Source organism: Pelobates fuscus, chromosome 6 (assembly GCF_036172605.1).
Source record: "Pelobates fuscus isolate aPelFus1 chromosome 6, aPelFus1.pri, whole genome shotgun sequence".
NCBI lineage: Eukaryota > Metazoa > Chordata > Amphibia > Anura > Pelobatidae > Pelobates > Pelobates fuscus.
Window position 1 is genome coordinate 83,067,218 of NC_086322.1, and position 16,291 is coordinate 83,083,508.

Genomic DNA, 16,291 nt, shown 5'->3' on the forward strand with positions numbered 1-16,291 from the left:
AAAACATTACAAATTATAATTTGCGTTCGTACACAAAATGAGAAAAAAGGAAATTACCGAACAATCAGACTTTTTTAAAACTGCTAAAAATAGCTGGTGTTATTACAAGGTTGTTTTTTTGTTTTTGTTTTTTGTTGCTAGTTCAACCTTCTATCAATTGTTTTGATTAAATCTTCTTTCTATGATAAGTGAGATGTGGGGATTTCATTTGTTTGTTACGATTACCTTTTAGTCCAATAGTAGACTACATTTTTCAACCTGCATCAGGAGTGCCAACTTTGTCGAGACTTGTTAGCACACCACCTACCATGATATTCAACTCCAGCAGGTGCTGGTTGACTGTTTGTTTGCTTCTGTCTAACAAATTAAGTTTTATATTGTATGCGCCAGTAAACCCAGCACTGCAAAATATTTGGCTCTATATACATTAGAATGGTTTATTTACACAATCTAATACCAGTATCAGAGATCTATGAGACTTTTATATCTCTGCATTCTAAACTGTATATAAACACAAACATGTATTGCTGGTCTGCAAGCTATACATTTTATTTTTAATCTCAAGACATTTCAAATTTACATAATTTATGAATTCCGTCACTTTTAGTGCTCCAGTCCCGTGATCCAAGTACCAATGTTGTCCTTATGGAAGATGCTGCAGCTGTTTTGGGAGTAATCATGGCTGCGTCCTGCATGGGACTGACATCCCTCACAGGTAATTGTTTTCTGTTAACCATTTTGTATGTACATCTTACATTGTGTCAGTGTACATGATAAATTACAAAAAATGTTCCATGACAAAATACAAAAATCCTTGAACTTTCTTTTTTTGTCAGTTTCAACGTGAGAAAGACCCATTGGATTCATACATCATGGTCACTGACTATTAATTTATTGACATCAAAGCATTTTTGTAATGTGACCTTGCTTCAGCAGGTTTTACGACTTTACATACAAACTTCAGATAATTACTACTCTCAATATGCTTGTATCAAGTGGAGCATTTCTGAAGTTACAAACTTCATACACCGTGGATTGGGAACAGCATTGTAAAAACTGTACATTTGGGGTGTGGTATTGTGACCCCCTATAGTTGTTGTTAAACCACAACTCCCATACTTATTTGCAAGAGATTGTTGTTACATTTGTGATCTAACAATATAATTGGGCCCCAGTTTAGCACCTCTGATATAAATAATTTCAAATCACTTATCTCTATTCTGAGATAGGTGCTCTTAAAAGATCTATTTGCATAATATAGGTGTGTACTGGTTTTGTTGTGTATACACCATAAAGATTGTGCACTGATTTGAACCATTCTGAGTTTCTTTTTAATTTTATTTTATGGTTATTCATCACTGTTAAGAGGAAAAAGTATTTTACACTGATCAGGCACAACATTAAAACCACCTGCCTAATATCGTGTTGGTCCCCCTTATGCTGCCAAAACGGCTCTGATGCATCGAGGCATGGACTCCACAAGACCTCTGAACATGTCCTGTGGTATGTGGTACCAAGACACTTTAAGATCCTTTAAGTCCTGCAGTTGTGAGGTGGGACCTCCATGGATTGGAATTGTTGTTCCAGCACAATGCTCAATTGGATTGAGATGTTGGGAATTTATCATGTTCCTCATACCATTGCTGAACAATTTTTGCATTGTGGCAGGGTGCATTAGGTTGCTAAAAGAGCCGACTGCAATCGGGGAACACCATTGCCATGAAGGTGTGTATGTGGCATGTGTCAAATTAACATGCACACTGTGACGGACCACCTGGCCCCCCCAACTGGGTATCTCCGTCAAGTTTGCTTCCTAGCTCTCCTCTGGGACACAGGAGGTCTTCAGCCCCTAACCGCTGCAGCTTGGCTGGGGTCTCTCCATCACTTCCTACCCTGGAACAGGGTCCTGGGTACATCTTCAAGTGATTCAGCTCTCCTACAGAACGTATAGTTGATCCACCCAAACATTAGCCCAGACTGAGTGAAGGGTGTAAAGGAACTTCTTTATAAAGTTTCCTGCTCATATACACAAACCCCACCAATGGGGTCTCCACACAATATAATGCAAGCCCCTCCCAAAGATCTCTGTGACTGGGAGATAATTGTGTTAAAGACCGGTAAGCTAATTATCTCCTAGGAACAGAGAGGCAAACACAATATAAAACATAAAAATACCCCAAAACAGCATAAAAATATACAATAACCCTATAAATAATACATCTCCAAATAGCCCTGATCTGAGCTCCCAAGTTCTCCAAACACTGCTCAGATCCATGCAGTCTAGGGGAAACGCCACAGTGTTAAATTTCTGACTGTCCGCACACATGGTCCTATGCCCAAAAAAGTTCCAGGGCGTTTGGCGCTTTGGCCAGTCAACTATCAGGAGCTCCTGCATCCAAAATATAGGGTGCTCCGGCTTCGCTTATGGTAGCGTTTGTGCCCCTTAGTCTCGGCAACTTCCCTTCAAAAAGCGCTCTCTTGGCGGCTTTCAACATCGTTCAAAATCCTGGACCAAGTCCGGGAACCGCACAGTCGCCTCATGCAGAAAATAGTTCCATAACATTCGCGGCTAAGTACCGCTGAGGCAGGGTTAACTCCCGAACAGGGTCTTTGTATATGGCCCATAGTCCTTGGGCAGGAGGCTAGCTAGCAAGCTCCTCCAGGAGCTTGTGGCATAGGCACGTTTTCCTCACACGTATGCCAGGATCCAAGGTTTCCCAGCAGAACATTGCCTTCTTTTCATACTGCCATCTCTTTCCCTGGTAAACATCACACATGCACACTGCCATCCACCTAATCTAAAAGAAAATATGATTCATCAGACCAGAAAAAGTTCTTCCATTATTTCATAGCACAGTTATGAAGCATTAGAATTTTCAGCAATTTGAGCTACAGTAGCTATTGTTTGTGATCTGACCAGATGGGCTCACCTTTGCTCCCCACATGAGCCATAGGTGCCCCTGACACCAGTTCACCAACTGTTTTTCTTTGCATCTTTTTTGGTAGGTATTAACCACTGCATATTGGGAACAGACTTGTTGTTTTGGAGATGCTCTGACCCAGTCGCCTAAACATAAGTTATTTGGCTCTTGTTAAAGTCACTCAGATCTGTTTGCTTGCTCATTGTTCCTGATTTCAACACATGAAATTCAATAAGTGACTGTTCACCTGCTGCTTAATCTATCCCCCCGCTTGACAGGTGCCATTGTACCAGTATAGTTAATGTTATTCACTTCACCCATCAGACATTTGAATGTTGTGGCTGGTCAGTGTAATTTACACTGATTTAATGTTAAATCTTACCAATAAGGTGAAACCTTAAGATATTTTGGCCCAAAGAGCAGTACAGCATACGCTCTTCCTGTTAAAAACACAAATAAAGTGAAACATGATTTTGGATTCACAAATAAGAGCATACCTAAAAAACAGAGTTCTTAAGGTTATGTATGTTTGTTTGTTAGTATCACGTTCAACTTGGTTTTGGCCCAGATAAATCATTGTGGCTTTTGCATGTGATGTTATTGGAAGTGACCCACCTTCCGGTTTATGGCTATATGTTGTTGAGATATTTACCTTGTGTTGCTAAATTTATCAGAAAGCCTACAGTATCCCTGATAATTACCCTAGAATCAGATAGGTGGTGATCCGCGATAGATGTCCACCCTTGGAATTGCTGTGTGTTAATATGACCCCTCTCGCTTTACTACAGCTAGTAACTAGGTGCCATCATTAATATTTAGTTCTCGTTTTCATCCTTGTCACAGACTCCCAAGGCATGACAACATGAATTATATTTGTCTGCTAGTACTTTCTGATCCCTTAATGCTCTCTTCAGGTCATAAATCTCAGCAAGCGCATCTGTGAATTCTCCAGACTGCAGGCAAACCTCTTCTGTTTTGTTTTATGGCACTTCACCTGTCAGATAGGAAGGAGATTTTTGTTGTTGGGTTTTATAATGAATTTTCTGTTTTTCCTCTTACTGCTTGTCACTGAATAAACTTGTATTACTGCATTGTTACATCTGGTTCTGCTTCAAAATGTCATCCTAATCTATTAAATGGACCTGTTTCTAGATAATTCTGTAGCCTAATATTATTAATGCTACAATACTTCTATAACATTTTGTATTCTGGTTTATTTATTAAATTATTTATAAACAATGTACATATACGTAAATCTACAATGTTTTAGGTACAAAGTACATTTCAAATAAAGAATGTTGGGAACATATAATGGCACATATTCCCTGTCTGCAAACTGCATAGTGCCTAGCATACTATATATTAAATCTCAAGGTATGCTATATTAACTAAATTGTAACTGCATAATAGACAAAAAGCATGTAAATAAAAAAGAGGTATAAAAGGTTGTGCACTCTGTGTTTGGTTTGCATTTAGCTATTTTGTTCATTTTCTGTCCTGTTGTTTTGGTTTGCATTAGCTTACATCGAAGGTACAACTATGTTGTTATATTAAACTTTGTTTTCATTTTCTTATCAGGCAATCCCTATTATGACAGTTTAGGCTCTTTAGGTGTTGGGACACTACTAGGTGCTGTATCTGCCTTCCTCATCTACACCAACACAGAGGCCCTCCTAGGCCGATCCATCCAACCTGAGCAAGTGCAGCGTCTCACCGAGCTCCTAGAGAGTGACCCTGTTGTAAGGTAATTGCAAGTTATGGTTTTCTCTGACTCCTATTCATATAATTGATAGATGCAAGTGATGTGAAGCTGTTTCCAAGATGCTTTTTACTGCATCTTTACTTATATAGAGTTTCCAAATCTCCTCAATGTTTCTCTTGTACTCATATCACTTTTGCATGCTTATAGCAGCACAAATAATGTTGTGTCTTGCCTACAGTAGAACTAAACCCATACATTAAAGGGGCACTGCAACTTATTGCAGTGGCCATTTTGCAAGTAGTCTTTGGGTGCAGTTCCCCCACTTTTTCTTTAAGCAATTTTCAAGCAGTTTGCCAGTGACTGGGAACCTCATATATTTCAGTAGTCTTCTACCATCAGTACGTGTGACTTATATATATTTATCCCTCTATGGAATTGGTTATGCTGAATCTGTCTCTCAATTGGATATTTATATGAATAATTATTATGTTTCAGCTCAATAAGACATTGGTGCATACTGTACATAATGGGTTTGATCCTTAGTCTGTGCCCTGCAGTTTATTCGTATTTCTAATGGCATGGATGCTCTGTGGAGATGCAGTGTGTAGTAATTATGCGCTTTGCGCGCTCTGTGCCTTGTGGCACATTACGCATGCTCCATTATGTTGCTCACACGGTCGAGCACAGAGCTACGCTATTTTGGTCCTTATGCCGATCTGTCCGCAAGAGGCTGCCTCATTTGCGTTCCAGTGACGTCACATGCGGTTCACATACCCGGAAATGAGCCACGTTTGGACGCCACTGAAGATATTTATCATGTATTTATCTTATTTAATTCAATTAATTTGATTTATTCTGCTTTTTTTCTCTTTCTCTCATTTATTGGGCACTTGTAGGTAAACTAATTATTTAAACATTCTCTTATGTTATAGTAGGATGTATATTTATACACTTTCCATACTATTCCTAGCAATTGTATAATTGTATAGTGATTTATGTTTTATTTTTATTTTACTAAGTTATTGATGTATTACTATTTGTGATGTTTGGTACAATGAATATATTATGGGATTTGATCCCTGTATTTATTTTGCAACACTACTGGCACTGGTATGTGCCTTTAAATTGCTTTGTATCAATTAGTAACTCCTATTAATTAGTTAGTTGGGTTATTGATTGATTTCCTGTTTGACATTGTTTGTTATATAAGCACATTTCTCACAATGTGGTGTCAGCTTGAAAAAGACCGTTACAGTCGAAACGTTGCGTTACATTTTGTTACAATAAAACTGCCTGCGGCTTGAATTCGGAGTGCCTCTTCTCTTCTCTACTTATATATATTCAGGGCCGCCATCAGGGCATGACAACCGTGACCGGGCCCCACGTGTATCAGCTTAACTGCCGCCGGTGCATCTGCACCGGGGCCCAATGGGCCCTATTATCTTCAGGGGCCCGGTCAGCGCTGTAATAGCGCGACCGGGCCCCTTTAAAAAATAAAAATAAAAAATGCAGCCGGAAAGCAAGTGCTGCTGGGAGGGAGTGACATCACTTCCTCCCTATTTGCTCCGCGCGGGGGAAGGAGGAGAGAAAGGCCGCGAGGAGAGGCAGCCTACGCACATCATCCCCAGCCATCCTCTTGCGACGAAATGGTAAGGAAGAGAGGAGGGTGGCTGAACATGAGGTGTGTGTGTATGTATGTATGCCAGTGTATGTATGTGTGCTAGTGTATGTATGTATGCCAGTGTATGTATGTGTGCCAGTGTATGTATGCCAGTGTGCCAGTGTATGCATGCCAGTGTATGTGTGTATGCCAGTGTGCCAGTGTATGTATGTATGCCAGTGTATGTATGTGTGCCAGTGTATGCCTATGTATGTATGCCAGTGTATGTATGTATGCCAGTGTATGTATGCCAGTGTATGTATGTCAGTGTGCCAGTGTATGTATGTATGTCCGTGTATGTATGTATGTCCGTGTATGTATGTATGCCAGTGTATGCATGCCAGTGTATGTATGTATGCCAGTGTGCCTATGTATGTAGGCCAGTGTATGCATGCCAGTGTATGTATGTATGCCAGTGTATGTATGTATGCCAGTGTGCCAATGTTTGCCAGTGTATGTATGCCAGTGTGCCAGTGTATGTATGCCAGTGTATGTATGTATGTATGCCAGTGTGTGTGTGTGTGTGTGTGTGTATGTATGTATGTATGCCAGTGTGTGTGTGTGTGTATGTATGTATGCCAGTATATGTGTGTGTGTATGTATGTATGCCACTGTGTGTGTATGTATGTATGTATGTATGTATATATATATATATATATATATCAGTATGCAGTATGTATATGTATGTTTGTCAGTATATATGTCTGCATGTATATGTGTGTGTCAGTATCTCCCTATGCATGTGTGTATGTCTGTTTCAGTATTTGTATATGTTAGTGTGTGTGTATTCCTGTGGGCGGGATTTGGAGGCGGGCCCTGTGGGCGGGCTTGAAGGGGGGCCCAGACCTTGAGCTGTGTTAGGGGCCCCAAAATTTCTGATGGCGTCCCTGTATATATTTATGGTCTGGTATTTCAGTATAATCCGCATACTACTGTATGCTTCTATCTACATCCCTGTGATCCTTTTGCACTGGATCTTGTAATTGATTTAAGAGGTGTGCTTAGCTGAGTGGCACGTTATGTGCATTACTATAGTCTATTTACAGTGATCTGGCAGTTGTTAAGCATAGGTTATGGTTATAGTTGGTTGATATGGTTTCAGGGTAACTCACATTACGTCTTCCCACGATTGTGTCTTTGAAGTGCATTGGTGCACATACCTAACTGCACTATGTTACAACTCTATTCATACACTTGTTAAATTCCACTTTAATGAGATATTGTAGTATCACCCCGGATCATTATATTATTATGTGTTTGATGCAGACCCCAATGTCTCATCTATATGCCAAAACACAAGAGATATCTATATTGTAAATGAACATTCCACACAGATCAGAAAAATGGGAATTAAGTCCATTATTTTTTATAGCAGTGGGCACATGCTGTATTCAACGAGTTCGGTCTTGCATACATAGCATACCAGTCATATCACCAATTTCAGTCACATTGACTACTGAAAGTGAATTCTCAAACAATGCCATATCAAAATATGTTGGTGCTTTTATGTTCCTGCCCTTGACAGAATCTATTCTAACATGTTTCATGTTGTGTTATCCCACATCAGTTAGTACCCGATGTCTACCCTGGTCATGTACTTACACATGCTCTGTCCCTTTTTTAATTTAATATGCTCTAGGTTCATTCACATTTTTACATAAGATATTTTCATTTCTTGGCCTACAGATATGTATAAGGGCAAAAAACACATCGCCCAGTGCATCAGCAGCAAACACTGTTCACAAGCAATGTTTAGTGAAGACCAATGTTTGCATTTAACATGGTGGCATTCAGTGTCCATCCATACCTACAGATATTAATGTTCGCCCTGGCCTACCAGGACATTCCGTAAAACATACATACAAATCTTGCCTCCCAATGCACAACCTGCTTTATCTCCAACCCATTCATTTATACATTCAGTTATGCCCTTTGTGCCATTGTATTAGATATTGACATAAACGTTATTTTGAGCATTGTTTCTACGTGAAACTTCTTTTTGTACAACTTAATGACATTTCTTATATATAACAAAGTATGTCATCAGTGCCTGGAATTAATTCGTTTACCATTCATATAAAAGCACATTTCATAAACACCATGGTGGTAATTGCTTAGATCTGTTTGAGAGCGAAGCCAGTGAATGTATACTAATGGCCATTTAATCCCCTCTAATGACTTATACTTTTAGGCATAAAATGGTGGAATAGACTTTTAATGGCCACTTGCTACAGGAAATAACAACACGAGCATTAGTCAGCACAAGTGACTGATAAGAACATATCAGCTCTCCTATTTATATAAAACAGGGTTGTGATTTAAACAGTCACTAGCATGTTCTTTATTATTATTTTTTAACAGAGTTTATCCATTAAATTGTGCATTATGGGGAATTTGAAATATTTTTTTTTTGAGAATTTAAGCCAGACTAGCAGAGTTTGAAAAATTGTTCAGTTTCACTAGTCACTATAGGCTATTTTAGTTTGAATCATTCGTTTTGGCTTTTAATTCACAACTTAATGAATAAAACAAATACATACAATAGGTGGAACACATCTGATGTTTCTTCAAAAGAAAGCACAACATCGGGTAATATTGCTAAAATAGATTAAGTAAATATCTATGGATCTTAGATACAAACACGGAGCCAAATAAATTCATATGGCTCTCATGAGTAGCGCTGAGGGACTCTTTTAAGGATGTCCGCAGTCCTTCTTTTAGTAGATTGGTAGCGGTAATAAAATACCTTCTTTATTGGATCAGTAAGCACATTTAACTATGTGTAAAAGATAAAAATGAAATCCAAAGTTATCAGTCCGTATAGTTAGTCCAATATGGTACCTTGATAGTAGATGAGTCAGTCCGATACGCGTTTCGCCCCAGCAGATGCTTCCTCAGTCGGTATGGAAGCCCCTGCTGGGGCGAAATGCGTATCGGACTGACTCATCTATGTCACAATATATATTTTTTACTACTTTTTTGCACATAGTTAAATGTGCTTACTGATCCAATAAAGTGTTTTTATACCTAAGAAGGTTCTCCTATTTTATTACCACTACCAATCTACTAGAAGAAGGACTGGGGACATCCCTAAAAGAGTCCCTCAGCGCTACTCATGAGAGCCATATGAATTTATTTGTCTCCGTGTTTGTGAGTAACTAAGATCCATAGATATTTACTTACCGGTAATCTATTTTAGCAATATTGCCCGATGTTGTGCTTTCTTTTGCAGAAACATCAAATGTATTCCACCTATTGTATGTGTTTTATATGGTTTCGAGTGGTATAAGTATAAGGGGTTCCCACCCAGGTGGTTTATGGCATTTATTGCTAACACACTTTCCTGCATATGGTGTACTGTATCTTTTTACGCAATTTAATGAATAAGGCTAGTGCGTCGATTCCAATAAACACTACTGATGTACAACTATTTATTTCTAAAATCCTCCATTCTAAAAATGTATATTTAAATGTTGTTGCTTTATGGCAATCTTCTCACTGGTCCATTAATCCCTATTTCCCCTTTAAGTCATGTTAGCTTATGGAAATTAGTTTTTCAATGAGAAGAAACTCTGCAAATTTATATGAAGGTTGGCCACAATGAGTCCTTATGGTTTTTGGACTATTCTCAGGAAAATGCTTTTGGAATTCGCTTCTTTTATTTATTTATTTTAAACATATTTATTTATTTTGAGAAAAAAAAATGTTGATTTGCATTAAATAACCTTATTCTTTTTTAAAAGGCAATTATCACGAGCCTCAGCCTACATTAATATACAATTATCAAAATAGCTATTTTTATTTTCTGGATTTAAACATTCTTCTGTGTAGGCCATGACAGATCTGCTTCAATATGTTCGATTACTTTTCTTCCAGGGCGATTCATGATGTGAAAGCCACTGACATGGGAATGAGCAAGGTTCGATTTAAGGCAGAGGTAGATTTTGACGGGCGGGTAGTAACGAGATCGTACTTGGAAAAGCAAGATATTGATCAGATGTTAAATGTAAGTACATTTCTGATACCTAATATTGCCACAAAAGTTGCATAGAAAATTTTGCGTTGAGTAATATTTGATTAAAGCATGATTTTCATTAGAAAAAAAAAAAGGGAAAATATAGCAGAGGTTGTGTAGTATACGTACAGAGATTAGAAACGTAAAAGGCTGTTTTTTGTCATAGGACTGTTCTGCAAGGAACTCAAATTAAACGCACGTCATTTACAAAAATATTGTAAGCATAAATGGTATTGCTATTCTGTTGTATTTAAAGATACAATTCTTTCCCTTCTACTGTATCACATCATAAAGACAAACTGATATGGTGCTTGCAAATATGTTGAGAACAACAGCAGAAATGTAATAAGCCGTATATAGGAGCAAAGGGTTCTAGAAGTGCAAATATCAAAGTGCATAGCACATTTCATTCAACTTTATGTTTCTCACACAACATTTGATTCAACATAACAGATATATATTTTTTTCTTTCATCATGCATTTTGTCAGAATAGACATAGTTTATCAATCTGTCCACTAAGGGTTTAGGGGATGATGGGTATCTCATCGTTAATCAACATTACAAGTTTAAATTTCACCTTTGACCTTTCCCGATGAGCAATCCACAATCTATCAGATTGATGAGCAAGCTGATAGAATTGATCACACATTTAATCAATACATGTGACATTTGCTGCAATAAGTATTGTTTTGCATGACCCAATTGCTGTGCTTCTGAATGGAAATGCTAAACATTAGCATAATTTGAGATTATCTGTCCGTCTGTCTAACTATCTTGTCAATTTGTGGTGACGAGCTTTCGGGAATTCCTCCCTTTATCAAGTAGATTCTGACCAAAGTGAAACAAGCAAGCTCAGGTAGCTGTAATGCAATATTCAAAACCTGGAGAGTCCGTGTCACATTCACCTGGAGTGAATTTCTACTCACCAGGGCTACATTTTAACATTGGCTAATGTCGTGTGGAAATTTTGAGCCCTGTGTGTACTGTATATATTATTCTTTTTTTTTTTACCTAGAGATATCCACTAATGAGTATCTGCAATTAGCTGCATACTGCAGTGTCTGTAGAAACAAATAGCTAAGTATACCATTGTTTGTAATTGCATCAGTGTCATTTCCTATGGATTACCACAGTAAGTGTTGTTGAGATATGTGGTTTGGCACTCTGATCCTTTTAGAAAGCTTTGCTTTGAATGACACAAGCCCGTATTCACTGTCACGCATAGAACAAATTAAAGTACTCGACAAGCTAATAGCAGCCTTTATACACCTTCTATAACTTGGTATGTTGCATATCTCTTTGATTGCCAGTTTTGCCACGTCACATAAAATACAGCATCATAGTTAAAAAAAAAAATGTTTATTTTTTTTAAATGTAGCATTCTAGAATTTCAGGTGGACACTCTAGGCACCATTAACACCATAACCACTTAAATAGAGTCTCAACTTCCTGGACATCATTCCCTGCTTAATGATTTTCAAACGGTTTAACAATCCATGTGATAGGTGTACTGCGCATGCCTAGTATAGGGGTAGGACTTTCTAATGCTGGCAGTGCGCATGGGTCCACATCAGTTGTGCAAGATGCATGCACAGTGCAGGGTAGGCTAGTGCTGTTAGAAAAGAGAGGCACTCTATCACAGATATGCAGTGTTAGCTCTTTTATATAGTGTTGGTTTAGTACATGTATCAGTACATAATGGCTGAATGCTGCAGTCATGGAAAAATTGTGAATTTCTAGATGTTAACATTTAATTTATAGATTGTGCAAGGCAAATTGCAAAAACTAAAAATAAACATCTCAAACTACATATAAATGTGTGAAAGTTCCAAATTATATTTTTGTGATGTGGGACTTAGAGGGAAACTGTCATATCCTAGGATTGTCATATTTGCCTGTCCACTGTATTTAAGAAATAGGTTTTTATGAGATCTGAAAAATATTATTAAATGTAGAAATCCTCACCACTATATTTACATCTGTCCGGGAACAGAACACCTCCATCTTGGCTCCCTTCATGTTGCCTTTGTTTGCTACTGCACTTAGAGAAAAGAAGGCAAAACAACTTTCCTGTTCTTTTTGCAACCAGTTGCTCATCCTACAACTTTTAAACTAATGTAACGTCTATAGCACCCCAACTGCATTACTGAACATCATTTCTGTATTCTTCCAATCCTGTAGGCATTTAAACAGTTTAACGTTTCTAAAATGCAAATCTAGCTATAGTTGTAATATATGTTTGCTATTCTGCTGCTCTTTTCTAATGAATGATCGCATCTGTTTTTGTAAAACAGGAAATTCGCCAGGTGAAAACACCAGAGGACTTGGAAGCTTTTATGCTTAAACATGGGGAAAATATTATAGATACCTTGGGAGCCGAAGTAGACAGACTTGAAAAAGAATTAAAGGTGAGTTCTAAGCTATGCCAGCTATGCATCCAATTCAGCTACTTTGACCTAAAATTCGAAATACCTACAATTCTCACTTTAATAAATAGCCCTGTTAGTGTTTAAGTTATATGCAAAACATAATTTTCCAGCGTTCCCGTAGAGGAAGACAAAAACACATCAAGATAATCACAAAGGAAACAATCTATGAATTCACTGATAATAGTAGAAGTGTGAGATTATTTTAATTTCTCCTGAATTTTCCGTTTGTGTTTTGATTGGTTGATGTAAAGCATACGTAAAATGATGTCGTCTGAGTGCAGCTATAGCCTTATTAGTAATTTTAGAATATGCTGCAGAGTGCTCATTGTACTGCAAGATGAAACATTTAAATAAAATTGGAACAATCACATTTGAAACTAAAGAAATGTTTTTGCTCATTGCTTCCAAGGTCAGACAGGCCCATCTGAGAATTTCTTAATGGGCTGCCAACGTTTGCAGTTATTTGGACTACTTATAGCTTTTTATTGTTATATACCCCATGCATCATTATGAGGGACATGTCTTCTCGCACTTTTTTTCAACCCAAATGGCGGTGTTAGTGGCACAGCAGAATCACTGGATTTACGTATAGATGTGATGCTGTTTCACTACAAGAGTACACATACAGTGACAGAGTTAGGATGAGGCATAAAAATGGCAGCAGAGTAACAAGCTAGATATCAAGGACCAAAATAAAGGTTCTTATTGAAAATGGACAAACAAATGACTGACATTGAAACACAAATTAAAAAAGCAGGCATGCAAATAAAACGTAACAACCTGATAAAAAGAAAAGCTGGATGAGCTGGCATGCAAGACCGTGGCATAGAGCAGGCCATGAAAAGCGCAAAGATATATGGCATGACAAAACTAATGAGTAGATATGTTAAAAGGAAGGTAGTAGAGATTGGCTTGTAAAAATTAAGCCAGTGTAATTTTATGTCTGTCAGTAATGGTTGTGGCTGAAATACCTAAATTGTCAAATCAGATATGTTGGCATACTTGGTCATGTATCGCACTTTAATACCAGCTAATATTTTTTGGAGTGCAATCTTTACAAACATGCAACGTCATTTATTTATGTGCTTATTCTGTCTGTAATTTTCATTGTCAACTGCTTCCAAGTATGCTATAAATTAGCGAAACGTAGGTAACTATTGCGTCAAATGTCCCCAAACCCCGTCACGCTTAGAATGCTAATACTACTCTTTTTTTTTTTATTTTTTTTTTTAAATAACAGAATTCCCAAACTTATTTCCTGGCTTAATTTTTATTTCCCAGTTATGCCTAGAAGAAATGTATTCTGCCCAAGTGATATATTTCTATTTTCTTTAAAAATATATTTAGATTATCTTGATTCCTTGTGCGACTATCTGCATCTGTTTGATCTTCATTTTTAGAGAACTGCATTTTGAAAAGCCTGCTTTATAAAAATCTGTGGTTACACTTTATGCGTTATCTGTTTGATGATAGAACCCTTTACTTCCTTTAGTAAAGTCTTTTCGGGAACATAAATGTATTTTTTAGCATAAAGTTATGTCCTCACCTTTTTCACCGCGGTATCAGATTAAACTCTTCATACACTCATAGAATGTATTTATGTCCGCAATCAAACCAACTGGTCATTAATAAAACTCTCCTCCGCTGTCCTTTGTAAATGGGACTGAAGATATTTAGAAATGTATGCCTATTGTGATCTAATGACAGCACTGCATCTGTAGATCTATTGATATAAGCGTTGTTTGCCATTTTTTATGTGATCTATGAAATTAGAGCACACAAATGTAGTTTGTCTGCCTTTTCACTTAAAATAACTTTTTCTTTAAAACCCAAATTCTTCTCCTGGATCTGGACCCAAAGGAAGTGTTCCATGCTATTGTAGTGGGTGTCCACTGTTAGAAAAAGTAAATGTAGCTGAGCACAACATGGAAAAATGTACTCCAGTAAATGAAAAAGATTTTGTCACTATTTGGCTAAAGGTACTGATACTACAGTGTCAGGAATACACTACCTTGTGGCCCCCCTTCTGGGACAATAAAGGGTTAAAAAAAACACTTGTGACGGACCGCCTGTACCCAGAGTGGTCCGTCCGTCCGGGGCTTCAATGATTTAGCGCTCGATCTCCCGCAAACCCAAACATCAGTTGAGACCTAATGAAGGGTACAATACAACTGTTTTTATTAGGCCAAGTTGCCTGGTTACATACACGACTCTCAGCATGGGGTACCTGTTCACAACACCGTAAACTTGCCCAGGCATCTGTGTCTGGGAGATAAGTGAGTTTGCCTTTGCTTAAATTAATTATCTCCCGGACACACAAGGTACAATGTATAAACACCCAAAAACATATAAATAGGTTAGAGCCCCCACATATGTTATATCCCTGCATAGCGCTAATATGAGTGCCAAGTTATCCAAATAGCACTCAGATCTATGCAGTGTAACAGGATCACCACCTGGAGAAAGTTCTGACCGACCGCACACGTGAGCTAAGCCCAAAAGAGTTCCACGGAAATTGTCCTTGCGGTCGGTTATTTGTTGGAAACTCCTGTAAATAAACAAATGCGGGCTCCTCTAGTTTCTCTGGGAGCGATTGTTCACTTTAGTCTAGGGCACCTTCCTTTCAATTACCACTCTCCTGGCTGGTTGGGAAAGGGCTGAATACACATGAGCACTGCATGTGCATTAGGCCCTCCCCATAGGAAAGCACTGCTGCAGTGCTATCCTATGGGGATTTTTCTGATGCTGGATGTCCTCATGCAAAGCGTGGGAACATCCAGCGTCAGTTAGGCGATCAAAAGTAGTAGCATCAGGCGACCTATAGCAAGCAGGAAGCATATCTAGTGGATGTCTGGTAGACAGCTACTAGAGACTGTCTTAGTGCTGCAATGTAAACATTGTAGTTTCTCTAAAACTGCAATGATTTACATTGCAGGCCTAAATGTGAAAAGGGAACTGAACCCAGAGCACTTCAATGAGCTGGAGTGATCTGTGTGCCTATAGGGTCCCTTTAAGGTCTCTGCAGAGAGATGGAAGTATTGGCTTTTCTTTTATAGGGGTAGTCTAAGCAACATAACCTTAGGAGTCCAAACAAACGTAAAACAAAATTGTGTAGTGGGTGTTATTAAAAAGGTGAGTATATTATATCAAAACTAACCTTAGCAGAATTAGGAATCAACTGCAGTGGTTATGGAGCGATCCCACAGTAAAGAGTCATGTGATTTTCCAACAATTCCAACACTTATTTGGGTACCGTGGTCTGCAATAGATACATATCCGTTATTGACTGCTAATAACCACAGATCAGCAGCCAACCACTTCCTCATGAAAGGCAAAAAAAGAGATAGTATAACCAGAGGGGGGTCCTTAACAGGAATCTACTGGTACCCAGTAACATATAAAGTATCATAGTATTGGGTCCAGAACGCTTAGAAAAGCTGCCACTCGACTTCCATTGCCTACTAGCGTAAAGAAGAAAAAACGTGCACTTGTTTAATATATCAATTACTGTACATTATTTATGATTACACCAAGTTTTCATTACCAGCACAATTTCATATTGG

General features: G+C 38.1%; 1 protein-coding gene across 1 annotated transcript in view; it reads left to right on the forward strand.

The window, feature by feature from the left end:
• Positions 1-16,291, forward strand: part of SLC30A9 (solute carrier family 30 member 9) — a 103,158-nt gene that overhangs the window by 85,661 nt on the left and 1,206 nt on the right. The window contains exons 14-17 of the mRNA XM_063457909.1: positions 608-715; positions 4,500-4,665; positions 10,160-10,289; positions 12,594-12,707. Of these exons, the coding sequence (XP_063313979.1) occupies positions 608-715; positions 4,500-4,665; positions 10,160-10,289; positions 12,594-12,707 (518 nt within the window). The remainder of the gene's footprint in view (positions 1-607; positions 716-4,499; positions 4,666-10,159; positions 10,290-12,593; positions 12,708-16,291) is intronic.